At 42.1% G+C, this 22,656-nt stretch overlaps 1 protein-coding gene across 2 annotated transcripts in view; it reads left to right on the top strand.

Annotated features, from left to right (window-relative positions):
* The window catches only part of IFI35 (interferon induced protein 35), a 29,940-nt gene that overhangs the window by 6,532 nt on the left and 752 nt on the right, over nt 1–22,656 (top strand). Inside the window, exons 3-9 of one of the 2 annotated variants that reach the window (XM_067470102.1) lie at nt 2,740–2,835; nt 6,453–6,611; nt 11,020–11,136; nt 15,168–15,324; nt 16,420–16,529; nt 17,833–18,022; nt 20,011–20,117. In XM_067470102.1, the coding sequence (XP_067326203.1) occupies nt 2,740–2,835; nt 6,453–6,611; nt 11,020–11,136; nt 15,168–15,324; nt 16,420–16,529; nt 17,833–18,022; nt 20,011–20,117 (936 nt within the window). Of the gene's footprint in view, nt 1–2,705; nt 2,836–6,452; nt 6,612–11,019; nt 11,137–15,167; nt 15,325–16,419; nt 16,530–17,832; nt 18,023–20,010; nt 20,118–22,656 lie in introns of both variants that reach the window. The other variant, XM_067470103.1, reaches the window with a different exon arrangement.

The following is a 22,656-nucleotide window of genomic DNA, read 5'->3' as shown; positions in this document are numbered from 1 at the left end:
TGGGCATATCTCTCCTTTTCACTGTTTCCTTTTGCTTTCCTCCTTTCTTGGGCTACTTCCAGTGTCTCAGCAGACAACCATTTTGCCTTCTTGGTTTTCTTTTTCTTTGGAACGTACTTTGTTGCCACCTCCTGAACAATGTCGCGGACTTCTGTCCATAGTTCTTCTGGGACTCTGTTTACTAAATCTAGTCCTTCAAATCTGTTCTTCACTTCCACTGTATATTCACTAGGAATGTTAGTGAGATCATATCTAACTGGTCTGTGTATTTTCCCTGATCTCTTTAGTTTTATTCTAAATTGGGCAATAAGAAGTTCGTGATCTGAGCTACAGTCAGCCCCAGGTCTTGTTTTCACCGACTGGATGGATGTCTGCCACCTTTGGCTGCAAAGGATGTAGTCAATCTGATTTCGGTGTTGACCATCTGGTGAGGTCCATGTATAAAGCCGTCTTTTAGGTTGTTGGAAGAGAGTATTCGTTATACACAGCGAGTTTTCCTGGCAGAATTCTATCAGCCTGCGTCCCGCTTCATTTTGTTCTCCCAGACCATGCTTGCCTGTGATCCCAGTTGTCATTTGACTTCCCACCTTGGCATTCCAGTCTCCTGTAATGAAAATAATGTCTCTTTTTGGTGTATTATCCAGTAGGTCCTGCAGATCCTCATAGAACTGATCTACTTCTGCTTCTTCAGCAGCTGTGGTTGGGGCGTATATTTGGATCACTGTGATGTTGAAAGGCTTTCCTTGCACCCGAATTGAGATCATTCTGTCATTTTTTGGGTTGTATCCAAGCACCGCTTTAGCGAATTTCTTATTAATTATGAAGGCTACTCCATTTCTTCGATGTTCCTCTTGTCCGCAGTAGTAGATCTGGTGGTCATCTGATGTGAAGTGGCCCATTCCAGTCCATTTCAGTTCGCTGACCCCCAGAATGTCTATCTTTAGTCTTGACATCTCACCAATAACAACATCCAATTTGCCCTGGCTCATAGATCTTACATTCCAGGTTCCTATGGTGTGTTGATCTTTAGAGCATCGGATTCGTCGTTCGCCTCCAGTACCGTCGGCCGCTAGCCTTCCTTTCGGCTTTGAGCTAGCTGCGTCATCACATCTGGGGCTAGTTGAACTTATCCTCTGCTCCTCCCCAGTAGCATTTTGGCCATCTTCCGACCTGGGAGTCCCATCTTCCAATGGCATACCGACATATCTCTGGTTGTACTGGTCCATTTAGTTTTCTTGGCAAGGATACTGGAGTGGTTTGCCATTGCCTTCCCCAGGGATCACGCTTGGTCTGACCTCTCTGCCACAACCGTCCCGTCTTGGGTGGCCCTTCACGGTTTCGCTCATGACATCATTGAGGTGCTCAAGCTCCAGCGCCCCGACAAGGCGGTGATCCTTTGCTGGAGTCCCAAGTGTCTAGGACTGTGTAATGTATCGGCAAATAATACGTGTAGATTCCAGTAAGGTGGCCTTCTGCAGCTGGCAGATGGTAATTTTGTCAGCGCCGATTGTGTTTAAGTACAGGTCAAGGTCTTTAGGCACTACATCCAGTGTGCCGATCACCACTGGGACCACCTTTACTGGCTTGTGCCAGAGTCTTTGCAGTAGGCATGGGTAGGTAGGGACAGTCGTTATCTTTGTAAATCGTTATTATTTCAGAAAAAAATAACTTTTGAACCAATTTCGAGCCATGCAGGAATAGTGGGAGGAGTAATTCCAAATTTAAACCACTTACCCATTGTTCGGAATTATTTTCGGATGTCTCCCACAGTTATTTTGATTTTTAGAACAATTAAGCAACTTTGGCAAAGCCTTGCGGTTTCCATTTTACATATATTTTAGGTTTTTTATGGCCTCGATGTACTACTCATTAATTTCATTGCACAGTCCCTGGTTTGAGTACTGAAACAGAAAGGAAAACGTAGGTCTACCCACTCTCAATTACTAAGCATATTATAAATATCTGTTATATCATTTCCCTGACATCTGAACCCTACAAGGTTTTGCAGATTTGTATAATACGTTCTCGGCGCTGTCAAAATTACCATCTGCCAGCTGCAGAAGGCCACCTTACTGGAATCTACACGTATTATTTGCCGATACATTACACAGTCCTAGACACTTGGGAAGTGTCCGGCGTGCGATCCAATTCAACAGCCAGCAGAGTGTCTGCTGTGGACTCATCTTGTTGTGTTTCAAATAATAATGATAATAATAATGAAAATAATAATAGTTATTATTATTATTAAATAATTAAATAATATAAATAATATTAAATAATAAAAAGGGAAGTGCACTGCATATAAAATCCAGATTATCTGATTTTAATTGGATTATATGACAATGTGGACTCATATAATCCAGTTCAAAGCAGACAATATGGATTATCTGCTTTGATAATTTGGATTATATGGCAGTGTATGCCTAGGACTCGCTAGATCCTCCTGTGGTGTTCTCCCAGGTTTTTAAAAAATGAGTGTCTACTTAATCTGTAATTTTCTCACTTTCATGGTTGTCTTGTACTCACAACCCCTACCAAAGTGGAGGGCCTCCTATATACTTGTCAGTGATCAATAGTTAGTCTTGTGTCCCCCCCCCCCCCCTTTTTCTTTCTTTCTTAACAAGATGTCCAGGTAAATGGTGTTGTCTCCCTTTGTTTCGATCTATTCACCCATATAGTCATCTCCATATTTTCACTATGGTCAGTAGGCCCTTGACTATGAACTCCATTTGAATGCAGGAATCCTTCATCTATCTGCCCACCGAGAGCATCTCATCACTTGGCTATTTGGAGACAATGGAAGAACAAACTATGCGGGAGATTAAGAAATATCAGGTAACCCTTTCCAACTGTGTTTAACGTTAAAGTCACCAGATCCTGGTTGATCTTGGAACCCAAGCAGGGTCCTTCCTGGTTAGTACCTGGATAGGAGACTGCCAGTGAATACCCGATGCTGAAGACTATATATATTTCAAGGGAAGGAACTGACAAAATCACTTCCGAGTGCTACTTGGCTAGGAAAATCCTATTAAATTCATGCAGTTAGCATAAGCCAGAGGGTGATTTGAAGGCATGTACACACACACCATGTAGCCGGGGGGGGGGGGGGGGGGGGCTTGAGGGCCTTCAGCCCCCCCCCCCCCCCCCGAAATTCTCATGGTGGTTCACGAAAAGGCCCTACTGGTGCATTATTTAAACTGTTATGTTTATTCATATCATGATCTGATCACCATACTCAATATATCCCATATGCATGGGGGTATTGGGGTAATGATACAAAAGGTTTGCTAGGGTAGACCCTCTTTCACTCAGACTCAGCCCCCCCCCGAAACTCAGCCCCCCCGAAACCCTCCCTGAAAAGTTTTTACCCCCCCCCCCCCCGAAACGAAATCCTATGGGCCTGACACACACCATTTGTGTACCACTGTTTCTGTGCAAAAAGTAATGCCTTTTCCTAGTGGTGGTGGTAGTAGTAGTAGTTGTTGTAGTAGTTTATTCAGTCCTTAGACTGTAGGTCTGTCACATATAGAACAAACAAATAAATGTATCTATATAAATAAAAATGTAATGTTCGTTTGTGGGATTAACACAACTCAAAAACCACCGGATGAATTGACACCAAATTTGGACGCAATACACCTATCAGGCCAACGAGTGACCATCACTCATAAAAACACTAAAAAACACAGCAGAATGGACTTAAAAAGCAAAATATAAAAATAAAAAATCATTACAATGCATGAACATAACCATATAGACCATGGCCATATAGCCCGAAAAAACCTACAACAATCCAGTGATTCCGACCATGAAAGCCTTCGACAATACATAACCATATATACGCACATATATACACAAAAACACAAATATATACACACACAAAGCACATATACACAGACTTGGCCACAGCAACATGTGGCAGGGGACAGCTAGTATATAAATAAAATGTAATGTTTGTTTGTGGGATTAACATAACTCAGAAACCACTAGATAAATTGACATGAAATTTTGATACAATAGAACTTACAGTCCAACGAGTGTTACAGTCCAACGAGTGTCCCTAAAAACACACACACCAAAAGAAACCCCAGCAGAACGGACTTAAAAATCCCAAAAATACATCATATATACTAGCCATCCCCTGCCACACGTTGCTGTGGCCCACATGGGCGTTCTGTGAGGGAAGTTTGACCCAATTCTATCATTGATGGGGTTCAGAATGCTCTGTGATTGTAGGTGAACTATAAATCCCAGCAACTACAACTCCCAAATGGTAAAATTCTATTTTCTCCAAACTCCACCAGTGTTCACATTTGGGCATATTGAGTATTCTTGTAGAGTTTGGTCCAGATCCATCATTGTTTGAATCCACAGTGATCTCTGGATGTAGGTGAACTACAACTCCAAAACCAAAGGACACTACCCACCAAACCCTTCCAGTATTTTCATGGGAGAACTGTGTGCCAAATGTGGTTCAATTCCATCGTTGGTGGGGTTCAGAATGTTCTTTGATTTTAAGTGAACTATAAATCCCAGCAACAACAACTCCCAAATGACAAAATCATTTTTTTAAAAGTGAAGGACATACATTGGGTTGTTAGGTGTCTTGTGTCCAAATTTGCTGTCAATTCGTCTAGTGGTTTTTGAGTTCTGTGGATACCAGAAACGAACATTACATTTTTATTTATATAGATATATATATATGTACACACACACACACGTATTCATATACACATACACACAGACACATATATTTATACACACATATATACACATGCACGCATACAGGCAACATACATACATATATACACACAAATATGCATATAGAAAAGCACATATACACAATATACATATACACATATAAACACACACATATATACACATCTACACACACACATATGCACACACATATATACACCCACACACCCACACACACACACACACACATATATATCCTCACCTTTTTGCCTTGTTTTTTATTTGTGTTCTATTTTGAAATGGTCATATGACTGATCAAATAAATATATATATTATATATATATACACACATACATACACACACACACACAGATACACAAATAAAAGCACACATATAAATACATATATACACACACAAAACACATATACAGACTGGGCCGCAGCAACGCATGGCAGGGGGTGGCTAGTAAAATACATAAAAACCAAATTATAAAATACAACAAGAAATATACCATTAAAATACTACATAAATCATTAAAATGCTACAGACCTCAATGACAAGATGCCCCCTTAAAATACTACATAAATGCCATATGAACTAGCTCTTGCATAGTTAAAAACCTATTAAAATTAAAACTTAAGCAAGAAACACTTTTCATATAATCAACCACACTATGATTAGGTAAAAGCATCCCCACAATAGTGTCAGCTGTGTTAAGATCACTTCCGACCAAAGGTCATGAATTCGAAGTCAGCCCGGGTTGGAGTGACCTTCCAACCAATTGTGTAGCTTGTTGTCGACCTTTGCAACCTGAAAGACAGTTGTATCTGTCAAGTAGGAAAATTAGATACCACGTATGTGTGGGGAGGCTAATTTAATTAATTTACTAGGCCATAAAAAAGATTCCAGCAAAGCACTCCTACAAAAGCATGCCGTTAATGCGGAAGTACTTCATCAGTGTCGCAGATGGACAATGAAAGCGACAGCTCCCCTGGTGGCCAGAAAAGTTAAATAGCCTCTGACTATCTGTCCATATCTGTTTTTGTTTTTTTTGAAAAACTGCAAGTCGCTTCTGGTGTGAGAGAATTGGCTGTCTGCAAGGACGTTGTCCAGGGGACGCCCAGATGATTTGATGTTTTATCATCCTTGTGGGAGGCTTCTCTCATGTCCCCGCATGAGGAGCTGGAGCTGATAGAGGGAGCTCATCCACCTCTTCCCGGATTCGAACCTGCGACCTGTTGGTCTTCAGTCCTGCCAGCACAGGGGTTTAATTAAAATGCTACAGACATCAATGATAAGATGCCCCCTTAAAATACTACATAAATGCCATATGAACTAGCTCTTGCATAGTTAAAAAAATAAGTAAAATTCAGTATTATTAAAACATAAGCAAGAAACACTTTGGATATAAACAACCACGCTATGATTAGGTAAAAGCATCCCCACAACAGTGAACTGCAACATCAGAAATTAATCTTGCCCGGATTTTCAATGCTTCCTGTGCAAAAAGAGAAACCTAGTGAGTTCGTAATTAAATTAAGTCACGGGATAAAGATATTTATTTAACCCAACATTTTTTTTACTGTTTCAACATTACAGCAGTTTTTTTGCACTTACTTTCTTTTGGTGCTCAAACGTATTTATACACAGCTCATTTTCGTGTAATATTTCTTTCTTTTTATACATCTTTATCTTCGATTGTAGCTATGGGAGAAGATATCTGATGCTCTTGTGGTTGTCTCCTCATTTCCAGGACACATTGAAGGCTTTAGAGATGGACCATTTGTCACTGGAGAGCGGCAGAGAGGAGTGCGAGCAGGAGGCATCCCGACACCAAGAGGCAGCTGAGAGTCTGCATGCGAAACTCCTTGAATATGAGGATCAAGCCAAAGCCAAGGAATTAGCATTTCAGGTGTTTTAAACTAGGATTCCCTTACATTGAACCCAACTAGTCTTTTTCATTATGACAAAACAAATTCTGCTCCTTGGAACGTTTAGCTCCAAGACCTTCATGCTTGAAGCCATGCCAATTTACTACCTCCAGGCCCGTAGCGGGGGGGGGGGGGGGGGTTAGGGGTTCAACCCCCCCTCCCCGAAATGTTTCAGATTTTTTTAAAAAAAACCTGGTTTACTCATGAATTTTAACTGGTTAACCAAATCCCCATGCTAAGTCTATGAGATGCAAAAAATCAGGAGTCCCTCCAGAACTGCAAGCACGATCTCAAGCAAATATTGGCAATTTATTCACACTGTCATTACTTGCAGCAATAGCCGATGTAGTTGTTCTGGTACAGCTGTACCAGGAGCTCCAACTTTATTTGCTTTGTATTAAATGTTTGCTTGCAGTCCTAGGTTTCAGGGACTCTGCAGATAAGTGGCTTCTTTGGTTGCAGTCATAGGGCAAGTCACCTGTCCATCATTGTTAAGTTTTGGTCCCGCCCCTTTCTCAGGCAATTGGGAAGGAAAGGGAGCCATTTTTAGTTAGTTTCAGCAAGGAAAGCTTATGTATAGGATCTGTGCAAGCTTCCCCTGTACAAAAGCTTCAATCCTTAAGACCTTCCGGGGGAGAAAGGTCTTAAGAGTCTCCAAAGAATTTCCAGGAAAACAGTCATAAAGACCAAATAACTCCAACTAGAGAACATCTACTGCCTTGCTGGTAGGTCCACTCGGCGTTCGAGACGCAGTTCGACCCGGTAGCGGAGCCCACATCAGTAAGGGTTAGATTACAGTCAGCCTGGGAGAAGTTAAAAATTGGATTTTCCTTTAAAGAAGAAGTTATTGAAGACAGTTGCCTGTCCTTGGTGGGCAAGATTAGGAATTCACCAGTTGCCTAAAAGCTTGGAATCATTTGCTTAACTTTACTGAAGACAAGAGAAGTTTCTGTTTGATTGTTCATCAATAAAAGACTTTGTTGTACTTCTCAAGTCATCTAAAGACTGTTTGTGGTGGAAACCTCTGAGAACTTCTCTTTAGGCCCCCTGGCTTCCTGCTGGGCAAAGGTTGCATATCCTGTTCTAAAGACAATTATTTACAGGCCCAGCGCGTGACAGAACAGTAGTGAAGCAACCAAGTTGGGGGGGGGGGGGATGTTGAATGCTCTCATTAAGGAGGCCAGACTTGGGGGAGGTGGTTGACAAGGGCGGAGCTGCAGGCTATTGAAGGCTGTTCTGCCTCCTGCTGTGCTCTTTGCTTCAGCGTGAGCTAGGAGGCAGGTTTCAACCCCCCCTGTGAAATGTTCAACCCCCCCCCCAATTTCAACCCCTCCCGAAAGATTTTTTTGGCTATGGCCCTGACTACCTCTGTGTCTTTGTTTTTGTATCACTTATTTTGCTTCTTTTAAGAGTACGTCTATGTAGCACTGTTACAGCAATTGTATGTCATTGTAGCATTAGAGCAGGGGTCCTCAAACTAAGGCCCGAGGGCCGGATACGGCCCTCCAAGGTCATTTACCCGGCCCTCGCTCAGGGTCAACCTAAATCTGAAATGACTTGAAAGCACACAACAACAACAACAACAATCCTATCTCATCAGCCAAAAGCAGGCCCATACTTCCCATTGAAATACTAATAAGTTTATATTTGTTAAAACTGTTCTTCATTTTAATTATTGTATTATTTTAAAGTTATTTTTGCACTACAAATAAGATACGTGCAGTGTGCATAGGAATTCTTTTTTTTTTTCAAATTATAATCTGGCCCTCCAACTGTTTGAGAGACTGTGAACTGGCCCTCTGTTTGTGGACCCCTGCATTAGAGTCTGACAGGTCGCAGGTTCGAATCCGGGGAGAGTCCGGATGAGCTCCCTCTATCAGCTCCAGCTCCTCATGCGGGGACATCAGAGAAGCCTCCCACAAGGATGGTAAAACATCAGAACATCCGGGCGTCCCCTGGGCAACGTCCTTGCAGACGGCCAATTCTCTCACACCAGAAGCGACTTGCAGTTTCTCAAGTCGCTCCCGACATGACCAAAAAAAATACACTTGCTGTGGCCAAGTCTGTGTATATTTTTTGGTCATGTGTATTTTTTTTGGTCATGTCAGGAGCGACTTGAGAAACTGCAAGTCGCCCTCAAGCTATAGCCCTCAAGCTATAGCACTAGAGCTCTCGAGGCATATTTATTTTATTTATTTATCGTGTCAGAAGCAAACCAAACAGTTGTATTGCATTTAAAACAAACAAACAAACATGTTGTTGTTCATTCGTTCAGTCGTCTCCGACTCTTCGTGACCTCATGGACCAGCCCACGCCAGAGCTCCCTGTCGGCCGTCACCACCCCCAGCTCCTTCAAGGTCAGTCCAGTCACTTCAAACATACATACATACAAAACACAAAGTTTGCAAGCTTGGTAGTTGATTAAATGTCCTTTGATCAGTAGCTGGCCACTTGGAGTGAGAAGGTCCTTCATTGTGCATGTAGCAGGGCTCAGGTTGCATTGCAGCAGATGGTCTGTAGTTTGCTCTTCTCCACACTCGCATGTCCTGGATTCCACTTTGTAGCCCCATTTCTTAAGGTTGGCTCTGCATCTCGTGGTGCCAGAGCGCAGTCTGTTCTTCCAAGTTGCCCAGTTTTCTGTGTGCTCAAGAGAGAGTCTCTCATTTGGCATCAGCCATTGATTAAGGTTCTGGGTTTGAGCCTGCCACTTTTGGACTCTCACTTGCTGAAGTGTTCCATTAAGTGTCTCTGTAGATCTTAGAAAACCATTTCTTGATTTAAGTCGTTGGCGTGCTGGCTGATACCCAAACAGAGGCATGATTTCTAAAGAACTTGCCAAATTAAAAATCCCAGAGTTTGTTCAGAAAGAGTAATGCTAGCAATTGGTGTTGTCTCTGTGTCGTGTGCAGACCTTTGAGGAGGTCCTTTTGCCATCCATCACTCCAAAGTTCCAACTTCCCCCTTTGACATTTTTTTTTACCAAAAGGATTCAAAGTTTTGAAAAGTTCTCAAAGGTGCTTATTGTTGGGGAAAGGTCCCAATGTCACCCCCCAAATATTATTGGGAGGAGTGCCATATAAGAATGGCTGCTGCAAAAACACAGTGCTGCTCTCTGGTGCTCCAAAAAAGAAGCCGATAAACGAATGTAAAGCCTACAGGGCTCTGGTGCAGGTTTGCCCCCTTTGTAATTTATTTATTTATACGTATATTTACAGCATTTATATGCTGCCCTTCTCACCCCGAAGGGGACTCAGAGCAGCTTGCAAGATATATATACATACAATATATTATATTATTAGCATAGTACAATATCAGTATTAAATATTACTATATTGTACTATACCATTATATTGTAATATTATTAATAATATTGCAGTCTAATATTTATCATATCAGGAGCAAACCAAACAGTTATATTGTGTTTTTTTAAACACACACACACACAAATTTTGAAAACTTAGCATTCTATTAAATGTCCTTTGACCAGTAGCCGGCCACTTATAGTGCTTCTGGTGTTGCTCTAAGAAGGTCCTCCATTGTGCATGTGGCAGGGCTCAGGTTGCATTGCAGCAGGTGGTCTGTAGTTTGCTCTTCTCCACACTCACATGTCATGGATTCCACTTTGTAGCCCCATTTCTAAAGTTTGGCTCTGCATCTCGTGGTGCCAGAGCACAGTCTATTCAACACCTTCCAAGTCGCCCAGCTTTCTGTGTGCCCAGGGGGGAGTTTCACATTTGGTATCAGCCATGGATTGAGTGGCTGTGTTTGAGCCTGCCACTTTTGGACTCTTGCTTGCTGAGGTGTTCCAGCAAGTATCTCTGTAGATCTTAGAAAACTATTTCTTAATTTAAGTCGTTGGCATGCTGGCTGATATCCGAACAGAGGATGGGCCGGGAATGTCACTGCCTTGGTCCTTTCACTATTAGTTGCTACTTCCTTGTGGATGTTGGGTGGTACAATACTGGCTAAATAGTGTAATTTCTCCCTGTAGAAATGTTCAATGTATTGTCGAAGGCTTTCATGGCTGGAATCACTGGGTTGTTGTAGGTTTTTTGGGCTATATGGCCATGTTCTAGAAGTATTCTCTCCTGATGTTTCGCCTGCATCTATGGCAGGCGAAATCACAGGTTGTGAGACTTCACAACCTCTCAGGATGCCTGCCATAGATGCAGGCAAAACATCAGGAGAGAATGCTTCTAGACCATGGCCATATAGCCCAAAAAACCTACAACAACCCAATCCAGAGAACTCTATGTATTCTATGTGGAGTATGGCAATGATCTTTAAACCAAGCTGCAGTGGCAAAAGAAGTGCACAGGTTTGAGATCTTGAAGAAGATTTCTTACACGTTCTTATTCCAAGTTAATAATGCACTTTTTTTCTCTGCAGAAAGAGATGGAGTGGCAAATGAAGGAAAGAAACCAGTTGCTACAGGAAAAGGAGGCACTGGAAAAAGAACTGGAGCAGATAGAGAAACGTTCAATAGCTCAAGAAAGTCTGCACAAGGTATTAGAAAGTTCATTTAAATACTTGTTTAAAAGATTGATAAGCTTCCTTTTAGGACCAGCTTGCTAACTTGGTGTACAACAAAATGCAAAACCTCAAAGCAGTGTTTCAGACTGTCGTTCTGTCCATGAGCGCCAAAATGGTTAAAGCAACTGAATTGTTGTACTTGGCTTATTATTTGAAATCCACAAAGTTGAGCCATTTCACAGGATTATCAACAAGGAAGAGGCTGAAGATACTCCTCCAGGGTTTTCTGTAGATTACCCCGTTTCTTCCTCAGTATTTCGAATACCTTCTGGCTGTGCTGCTTGCCAGAATGTTCCTGGCACTGTATGTATGTATGTTAACGATCCAGTTAAATTAACGATACAGTTCGTTAATTTCGTTATTCGTTATTAATTCGTATTTAAATTAGCTTACGATCTAATATTGAGCCATGCAGGAATAGTGTGAAGAGTAATTAAGAATCAAAACAATTTTTCCAATTTTTGTAATTATTTTGTAATTATTTTCGTATGTTTTACAAGTTTTATAATCTCACATTTACCCCACTTCTGGTCCCTTTGCTCTGCTGCTTCCCTCCTCTTTCCTCATGCTTCTTCTTGCCTCACTCTGGGCTACACTGGGCTACCTTCCTTCCTTCCTTCTTTCCTTCCTTCCTTCCAGCTGGCAAATCCCACATTCCCCCCTCCCTCCTCTTTCTCCTGGCATCCTTCTTGCCCAAAATTTCTCATTACTTTATTTTTCATACCCTCACTCTATGCCACAGGAATGCATTGCCAGGTACAGCTAGTATAAAATATAATATAATATAATATAATATTTATAATATATTATAATATATTATATTATAATATTATATATATATTATAATATTCTAATATAAAGTAATATAATATAATATAATATAATATAATAATATATAATGTAATAATATAATATACAATAATATAATATAATAATATTATAATATACAACAATATAATATAATAATATTATAATAATATAGAATAGAATCATAGAATCAAAGAGTTGGAAGAGACCTCACGGGCCATCCAGTCCAACCCCCTGCCAAGAAGCAGGAACATTGCATTCAAATCACCCCTGACAGATGGCCATCCAGCCTCTGCTTAAAAGCTTCCAAAGAAGGAGCCTCCACCACACTCCGGGGCAGAGAGTTCCACTGCTGAACGGCTCTCACAGTCAGGAAGTTCTTCCTCATGTTCAGATGGAATCTCCTCTCTTGTAGTTTGAAGCCATTGTTCCGCGTCCTAGTCTCCAAGGAAGCAGAAAACAAGCTTGCTCCCTCCTCCCTGTGGCTTCCTCTCACATATCTTTATACATGGCTATCATATCATATAATATAATATAGTTGTTGTTTGTTTTATCACACCAACAGTCAACAACAGAGGGAGAGGGAAGCTTCAGAAGTTCCCCCTGTCCCATTTGGAGGTTTTTTTAGCATATTGCGCAATCGCGTCCGCCATTAACGAATCGATTCGTAATTTTACGAAATTTCGTATATTTTGACATTTTTAAAAGGAAAATTTCGGAATTCTTTAAAAAAACGAAACACAAGAGCCCCCTAAAAACAAAACGAGTTTAGAACCAAATTTTCCCGTGGTTACCCAAGCCTAATATATGTATGTATGTATGACATCTATATGCCGCCCTTCCTACCCTGTAGGAAACTCAGACCAGCTTACAAGATAAATATACATACAATATATTATATTATGAGCATAGCACAATATCAGTATTATATATTACTATATTGTACTATACCATTATTTTGTAATATTATTAGTAATATTACAAGCAATATAAAAATATAATTATAATAATAATATATTATTATTATTATTATTATTATTAGTATTACATTGCATAACATTATAATTCCTTTCACACAGCCCTAAAAGATTAGAGGGTTTGCTATATGTGAAGGCGATTCTTCATTTCTGGATTTTCTTCTGATGTAAGCATAGGTTGTAAGTATTTGCTTGGTTTGTTCAGAAGGCACTAAAAATCTCAAAATAGATTCTTAGATTTTTTTTTGATGGAAGCGAATCTGGTTTTGTGAAATTTCTCAATTGAGAAGTGGTGAGGTTTCAGCCTATCTGACCTTTGCATTTGCTGTCCTAAACACTCACAATGGAGATAAGCATTTGTTCTTCACTGGGATCATAGAATCAAAGAGTTGGAAGAGACCTCATGGGCCATCCAGTCCAACCCCCTGCCAAGAAGCAGGAATATTGCATTCAAATCACCCCTGACAGATGGCCATCCAGCCTCTGTTTAAAAGCTTCCGAAGAAGGAGCCTCCACCACACTCCGAGGCAGAGAGTTCCACTGCTGAACGGCTCTCACAGTCAGGAAGTTCTTCCTCGTGTTCAGATGGAATCTCCTCTCTTGTAGTTTGAAGCCATTGTTCCGCGTCCTAGTCTCCAAGGAAGCAGAAAACAAGCTTGCTCCCTCCTCCCTGTGGCTTCCTCTCACATATTTATACATGGCTATCATATCTCCTCTCAGCCTTCTCTTCTTCAGGCTAAACATGCCCAGCTCCTTAAGCCGCTCCTCATAGGGCTTGTTCTCCAGACCCTTTATCGTTTTAGTCGCTCTCCTCTGGACACATTCCAGCTTGTCAATATCTCTCTTGAATTGTAGTGCCCAGAATTGGACACAATATTCCAGGTGTGGTCTAACCAAAGGCAAAACACATTATATATCAGGGCTATTTTTTTCTAAACATGCAAAAGCTTTGGAATACATCCCATTGGACATTCGAGAATCTTTGGAATAAAATCCTCTAGATGTGTTGGCTGGCAGATTTTGGGAATCGACAGTCCCAAACAGTAGCTGTTCCAAACTCTGCCCCTAGATGTTGCTAAACTCCAAATTCCCATCAATTTCCAGCCAATGTAGCCAATTCCGATGGATGGTGGAAGGTTCTTTATCAAACTCTGAGAACAAGTGGTTCTCCAACCTTGTTTCAGATGCATACAAGTATTTTGTGTTATCATAACACTGTTCTTGACCTTGACAAGTAGTTCTGAAGGTTGAGCATTGACTTAACTTGTGCTCTGGAGTTTGGGTAGAGTTTGTAAGTTACTTTGTTGTTGTTGTAGAGCTCCGAGAACTCCCCTACTACCATGGTCCAGCTGGCTCGTGTATTCTGAAAGCCTTGAGTTAAATAAGTTACTTTTTCATCTTATACATGTGAGAAAGTTCAATAGGGAGCAAATAAATCTGGACTCAACCTGTATCTATATAAATAAAAATGTAATGTTCATTTGTGGTATTCACAGAACTCAAAAACCACTGGACGAATTAACACCAAATTTGGACACAAGACACCTAACAACCCAATGTATGTCCTTCACTAAAAAAAATGATTTTGTCATTTGGGAGTTGTAGTTGCTGGGATTTATAGTTCACCTACAATCAGAAAACATTCTGAACCCCACCAACGATGGAATTACACCAAACTTGGCACACAGTTCTCCCATGACCAACAGAAAATACTGGAAGGGTTTGGTGGGCACTGTCCTTTGGTTTTGGAGTTGTAGTTCACCTACATCCAAAGATGACTGTAGACTTAAACAATGATGGATCTGGACCGATGGAATTAAACCAAGCTTGGCACACAGTTCTCCCATGACCAACAGAAAATACTGGAAGGGTTTGGTGGGCAGTGTCCTTTGGTTTTGGAGTTGTAGTTCACCTACATCCAAAGATGACTGTAGACTCAAACAGTGATGGATCTGGACCAAACTCTACACGAATACTCAATATGCCCAAATGTGAACACTGGTGGAGTTTGGGGAAAATAGAATCTTTACATTTGGGAGTTGTAGTTGCTGGGATTTATAGTTCACCCACAATCATAGAGCATTCTGAACCCACCAACGATAGAATTGGGCCAAACCTCCCACACAGAACCCCGATGTGGGCCACAGCAAAGTGTGGCAGGGGGCAACTAGTTCTGTTATATATAAAAAAGCCCCAACTTTATATCTCCCCCATGTATAGGTGAACACCAGCTATCCTGAGAGGAGCGTTGTGTTTAAAGGCCACGTGGAAGAAGCGGAGAAGGAACAAACACTGCCTGATCCTGTGGTAGCCCAGGCGCAGGTCCGGTGCCCCATTCCCGAAGGATCAGCTCTCATTACTTTTGAGGATCCTGAAGGTAAACACGACCATTTCTGGCTGAAATCTTCATAGGCTCCATCATGGTGGCCATCCATAACGAAGCATCAGAATCGGAGCAAAAGGAACAAATTGTGAAAGTCCCTTGTATTTTATACAAGAGATTCCTAGCCAGCTGCGCATCGGGACTGCATTAAAACCACTACTGACCGAAAGGTCACGAATTCGAAGCCAGCTCGGGTCGGAGTGAGCTTCCAACCATCTGTGTAGCTTGCTACCAACCTTTGCAGCCTGAAAGACAGTGGCATCTGTCAAGTAGGAAATTTAGGTACTGCCTATGCAGGGAGGCTAGTTTAACTAATTTACAATGCCATGAAAATCTCCAGCAAGCCTGCAAAGAATGAGGAAGTACATCAGTGTCACAAATGGATGGTGAAGCAACAGCTTAGGCACCGCTTCTGTGGGGAGGCTAATTTAACTAATTTATGACGCCATGAAATCTCCGGCAAGCAGCCAAAAGAATAAGGAAGTACCCCAGTGTCACAAATGGACAGTGAAGCAACAGCTCCCCTGGTGGCCAGAATACCTTCATGAAGCTGGAATGTTAAATAGCCTCTGTGTGTCTGCCTATATATGTTGTGTGTCTATGCCATTGAATGTTTGCCATGTATACGTACATTGTAATCCACCCTGAGTCCCCTGCATTGTGAGAAGGGCGGAATATAAATACTGTAAATATATAAATATATATATATTCCTTGGGGGGGGGAGCAGGAATTGGAAAAGTGGCCATGGTAGTTGGGAGATTTGGGGAATTGGACTCCAAACAAGTTATATTTCTGAGCTATAATCTCTCAGCTTTCCACTGACTAGATAGCTACTACTCAATGACAATTAGCAAAAGAAAACAGATGTGGTAAATCTGGAATTCTCCTTTTGGTTTATGATTCTGGTTGTGTCCAAGATTTCTTGAACCTGTTCCACCAGTCCACAGCCCATTTAACTCTTAGAGATATCTTTCTCTTCTCCATCTTAAGGAAGAGGGACAATTGATAATAGGTTGCCAAACTGACAAGAGAGTTGAAAATGGAATAGAATTTCGCTCCTGAACTGATCTCTTTCCTTTCTTCTCCAGTTGCCCGTAGGATCATTGAAATGGGGCAGCATCGGGTTCAGCTAGACGACTGGACTTATGTCAACGTGAAAGCCGAGCCCATGACTTTGCTCTTGCTCGCATCTGTGGAAGTGAGTTCAAAAGCCTTTTGCCTGCGCTTGAGGAATGTCCCTGTTTTATGTGGGGTGGCTTTTGTACTTCTGATAATGGGCAGCGTGGTACATGGTATGGAAGAAGATGCAAATTCTCCATCAAGTGTGCATTGGCTCTCATTTAGAACTCAACCTTTTAGATTGGGTGGCCTCTTTTGGGTAGCATACACTGCATTGAAGCCCCATTTCTAAAATAGCCCAGCCCAGTTTAAATATAAAGTCCCTTTTATCCATACAAAATGCAGTGAGTCTACCAGATAATCTGGGATAAGAAGATAATCTAGGATCAGATCCTGGGGTATAGGACAATGAAGCTTCAGCCTGAGTTGTAATCTCCAAAAAGAAATGTTTCCAAATAAAATGAGCTGGCAGACTGCAGTTTAGTCCTACCTGGGAGACTGCATGTTTTACAGATGTGAGTGCATATGAATCGGGAATAGGAAACAGCATTGTGATTGAAGGGCATTTTTTTGTTGTTGTTCCTGGACTCTTTCAGAACTTCTCTCAAAAAAAAGGAGAGAAATAAAAGGGTTCAAAAATTAATATTAATATAACAAAAAATAGTGCTCTTTTAAGCACCGGGACTGTGGCGCAGCTGGCTGGGAGCTGCATTAAGATCACTACTGACCGAAAGGTCATGAGTTGGACGCCAGTCCGGGTCGGAGTGAGCTTCCGACCAATTTGTGTAGCTTGCTGTCGACCTTTGCATCTCGAAAGACAGTTGCGTCTGTCAAGTAGGACATTTAGGTACAGGTTATTGCGGGGAGGTTAATTTACGATGCCATAAAAATCTCCAGCAAGCATGCAAAGAATGAGGAAGTACTTCGTTGGTGTCGCAAATGGACTGTGAAGCGACAGCTCCCCTGGTGGCCAGAATACCCTCATGAAAAAGCTGGAATGTTAAATAGCTTCTGTATGTCTGTCTATATATGTTGTGTGTCTATGGCATTGAATGTTTGCCATGTATATGTACATTGCAATCCGCCCTGAGTCCCCCTGCGGAGTGAGAAGGGTGGAATATAAATACTGTAAATAAATAAACTCCATAGGATTTTTTGGAGCCTGATCCTTTGCAAAGAGATCTGGAATGGTTAACAGTCACATAATGCCCTTCAGGGCTATATGTGACCCCAGAGCCAGACTTCCACTTTCCTTCTGAATGCCATATAGCATCATTCTCAGCTCCATGATGGTGGGCATTTGTTCTTTGTATCATTGCAAGTTGGCATTTGGTTATTTATTTCCAAGTCTAATTCCTTTTCCTTCCTTCTCCACACTGCAGATCTCTGTGGCACGAAGTCCCCGGCAAGTCCTGTTGTCTGGATTGCCCATCCTTTCAGTTTCAGAGGACAAGCTGCTTGACAAACTAGAACTGTTTTTCAGCAAACGGCAGAACAAGGGGGGCGAAGTGGACCATGTGGAAAGACTAAGTGGCTCTGGCCATGTGGCACTTACTTTTGTAGAGGATGGAGGTAAGTTTGATGCTAGCACTGGAGGTTGGAAAAGTTATTATTGGGGATACCCGTTTTTGGAATTGTGGAGTGTGCTAGATGATTCTGAGAGATGTAGTCATAAAATGTAATTTTCCAAGCAGGGCGAATAGAAGAGGCTGGTGAATCAATGCTTAACACTGGGTGGGTAAAGTAGGAACATTTCTTCTCCCTGATCACTGTGGTACTTTGAGGCTGGCATCTGTTTAGTGGCATATGCTTGTGTGTCTCTAATCTTGGTCAGTTTCCCTTAATACTGACCAAAGCCTTGACGGAGTTGCCATAAAATTATGAATGATATTACACATCCTCTCCTACTTTTTCTGTTCATAGAGCAGCAGTGTTGTACTTAATCTTGAAGTGCACAAAACTTAGCCACTCTATAAGTCACTGATAGGTTGTATTCTTTGACAGAAAGGTATTTTGCATATTTATCTGCACATTACATTTGTTCACAAATATTTCCACTACAAGCATTGTATTATCTATCATCAAAATATAGGCTGATGGTGTGTAATGTGAAAAAACTCTCGTGATTTAGCTTAAAATTGTATCTTCCTGTATATTACAATAATAATAATAATAATAATTATTATTATTATTATTATTTATATACTGTCCTTCCCCCCTAGCATTTACATACATAGGCAAACATTCAATGCCTTTAGGAGCCCCCGGGGAACAGTGGGTTAAATCGCTGAGCTGCTGAACTTGCTTACTGAAAGGTCACAGGTTCGAATCCAAGGAGCGGCATGAGCTCCCTCTGTTAGCCCCAGCTTTTGCCAACCTAGCAGTTTGAAAACATGCAAAAATTAGTAGATCAATAAGTACTGCTTCAGTTGGAAGGTAATGGTGCACCATGCAGTCATGCCAGCCACATAACCTTGGAGGTGTCTGTGGACAATGCTGGCTCTTCAGCTTAGAAATGGAGATGAGCACCAACCTCCAGAGTCGGACACAACTGGAAGGGGAAAATCTTTACCTTTTTTCAATGCCTTTACAATCATATACAATGAGACATACAAACACTAACAAAGGTAGAGGCTTCTCCTTTCATTTCCAGCTTCTGGAGGTGGTGCTCATCTCTGGCTTTCCTCCATTTTTCACACCAAGGAGCCTGTGTTGTCATGCTTGGAGCGTTTCTTTGCTGAAGTAGGACCTATTTATCTACTCACATTTTCATGTTTTTGAACTGCTAAGGTAGCAGGTACTGGAGCCGACAGACAGGAGCTCACCCCGTCTCACAGATTGAACTGCCAACCTTCAAGTCAGCAGTTCAGCCAACCTACAGGTCAGCAGTTCAGCAGCACAAGAGTTTAACTCATCACGCTACTGCGATGAGTTAAATAGTAGGTTTAACTTTTCTTTAATATGTTTTCCCCATTCAACTCATTTTATGAACTTCTGCCATAAGAAAAGCCTTCCTTTCTCTATTTCCCAGGAATGTAGGTTCTTTTTAAGTTGCAAAATGTGCAAGTTCTTCTCTGCAAGCTTTCCCAGTTGGGTGCCCCCCAGTTGTGTTGAACTACAACTTCCACAATCCCATAACCAATTGTGCTCAGCTATTGGACCGTGTAATCCAACACATCTGCAAAGGCAGGTCAGAGAAGGCTGATCTCTTGTTTCATAAAATTCGTTACATTATTTTTCTTTGAAGTGTCATTCCTCCTGGTGCTGTAAAATAATATCTTCCTTGAGTCCCTGGGAAGAACTTTGTGAGAAAATGAAATAAAGTAACAAGGAAGTCACTTTCCAGTTGGCTTGACTTGCATTTTGTGCTGTTGGGGGCCAAAAACTTTGGAATTCTTTAAAAAAAAATAGAAATAAGCCACAAAGATCTGGGCGAAGAGGGTGGAAAATATAGTTTTTGGACAAAAGCCCTTAGAAAATAAAACTTGCCACGCTTTGACGGAGAGATATGTCTCAAAGATTTTAAGCTGTCTTTTCTCCAACCTGTTATTTCTCTCCAGTGGTTGAAAAGCTTGTCCAGAAAGGTCATTTCCAGGTCCCCATTGGAAAGGAAAAGCACGAGATCAAGGTTTCACACTACGTAAGCGGAGAAATCACAGATTTTCAGGTGAGGAAAAAAAAACCCACAAAGACATGCACTTGTTGCATTCTTCCCACCAGGCAGGAACCCCTGCCAGCTTCTAATCTAAATCAAAAGTGAGCTCATCATCACCAAGTTCTGTCTTAAGACCGAGAAAGGGATTCACTGCGTTGGCACCAGTCACCCATTGGAGAGTAGGGCAAGAATTCCTTTAGTGGGTTTGGGCAGTAAGACGGAGCCCCCGGTGGCGCAGTGGGTTAAACCCTTGTGCCAGCAGGACTGAAGACCGACAGTTCGCAGGTTCAAATCCGGGGAGAGGCGGATGAGCTCCCTCTACCAGCTCCAGCTTCTCATGCGGGGACATGAGAGAAGCCTCCCACAAGGATGATAAAAATATCAAACCATCCGTGCGTCCCCTGGGCAACGTCCTTGCAGACAGCCAATTCTCTCATACCAGAAGCGACTTGCAGTTCTCAGGTCGCTCCTGACACGACCAAAATAATAATAATAATAAGACGGTCTATAGAGAGAGAGCCTTCAAAGCATGAGGATTTTACTCTCTTCGTGTAAGGGAGATGTAAATGATGCCCATTTCCATACTTGCGTAAAATGAGGATGACGTTTTATTTATTTATTTACAACATTTATATGCTGCCCATCTCACCCCAAAGGGGACCCAGAGCGGCTTACAAGATATATAAACATACAATATATTATATTATTAGCATAGTACAATATCAGTATTATATATTACTATATTGTACTATGCCATTATATTGTAATATTATTAGTAATATTACATGTAATAATAAATATATAATTATAATATTATATTAGTGTTATTAGCATAGTACAATATCAGTATAATATACTACTATATTGTACTATACCATTATATTGTAATATTATTAGTAATATCACATGTAATAATATGTAATTATAATATATTAGTATTAGTATTATTAGCATAGTACAATATCAGTATTATATATTACTATATTGTACTATACCATTATATTGTAATATTAGTAATATTACATGTAATAATATATAACTTTAATATCACATTATTAGTATTATATTGTATTCCATTATAATACTATTATGATTATTATATGTATATACATTACATTACATTACATTATATTATATTATTAGCATAGCACAGGAGACAAAATGGAACTGTCCCCTGCCCCCCTCTCTCTTCACTCTGGCCCAGAGCGGCAGTTGGTGCTGGGGGGAGGGGTCCCCGACTGATGTCATATGCAGGAGACACGATGAAACTGTCATCCTGGCCCCCTCTCTCTTCACTCTGGTCCAGAGCAGCAGTTGATGCTGTGGGGAGGGGTCCCCGACTAATAACATATACAGGAGACAAGATGGAACTATCCCCTGGCCCCCTCTCTCTCCACTCTGGCCCAGAGCGGCAGTTGGTGCTGGGGGGAGGGGTCCCCAGCTGATGACATATTCAGGAGACAAGATGGAACTGTCCCCTGGTCCCCTCTCTCTTCACTCTGGCCCAGAATGGCAGTTGGTGTTCAGGGGAAGGGTCCCCGGCTGATGACATATGCAGGAGATAAGATGGAATTGTCCTCCTGGCTCCCCCTCTCTCTCCACTCTGGCCCAGAGCAGCAGCTGGTGCTGGGGGGAGGGGTCCCCAACTGATGACATATTCAGGAGATAAGATGGAACGGTCCTCCTGGTCCCCCCTCCCCTCTCCACTCTGGCCCAGAGCGGCAGTTGGTGCTGGAGGGAGGGGTCCCCAACTGATGACATATGCAGGAGAAAAGATGGAACTGTCCTCCTGGCCCCCTCTCACTTAACTGGCCCAGAGGGGCAGTTAGTGCCGGGGTTCCCCGACTGATGACATATGCAGGAGACAAGATGGAACTGTCCCCTGGTCCCCTCTCCACTCTGGCCCAGAGTGGCAGTTGGTGCTCAGGGGAGGGGTCCCCGACTGATGTCATATGCAGGAGACAAGATGAAACTGTCATCCTGGCCCCCTCTCTCTTCACTCTGGCCCAGAGCGGCAGTTGGAGCTGGGGGGAGGGGTCCCCAACTGATGACATATGCAGGAGAAAAGATGGAACTGTCCTCCTGGCCCCCTCTCACTTAACTGGCCCAGAGGGGCAGTTAGTGCCGGGGTTCCCCGACTGATGACATATGCAGGAGACAAGATGGAACTGTCATCCTGGCCCCCTCTCTCTTCACTCTGGCCCAGAGCAGCGGTTGGTGCTGGGGGAAGGGGTCCCCAGCTGATGACATGTGCAGGAGACAAGATGGAACTGTCATCCTGGTCCCCTCTCTCTTCACTCTGGCCCAGAGGGGCAGTTGGTGGTGGGGGGAGGGGTCCCCAGCTGATGACATATGCAGGAGGCAAGATGGAACTGTTCTCCTGGCCCCCTCTCTCTTATTGTGCATGCTTTTCATTGGTAGCCCCTTGCGGTCAGAAAAGGTGTCTCTGCTTTAGACCCCACCTCTTCAAGAAAGCAAAGCATGTGGCAGCTGGCAGAAAATTGATTTTTTAAACTATCTGAGCAGTTGCTCCTAGGGTTTGCATGCTGCC

This window comes from Anolis sagrei, chromosome 6, assembly GCF_037176765.1.
Source record: "Anolis sagrei isolate rAnoSag1 chromosome 6, rAnoSag1.mat, whole genome shotgun sequence".
NCBI classification, from domain to species: Eukaryota; Metazoa; Chordata; class Lepidosauria; order Squamata; family Dactyloidae; genus Anolis; species Anolis sagrei.
Note: the sequence above shows the minus strand (reverse complement) of the source record. Positions and strands in the feature narration are given on the sequence as shown.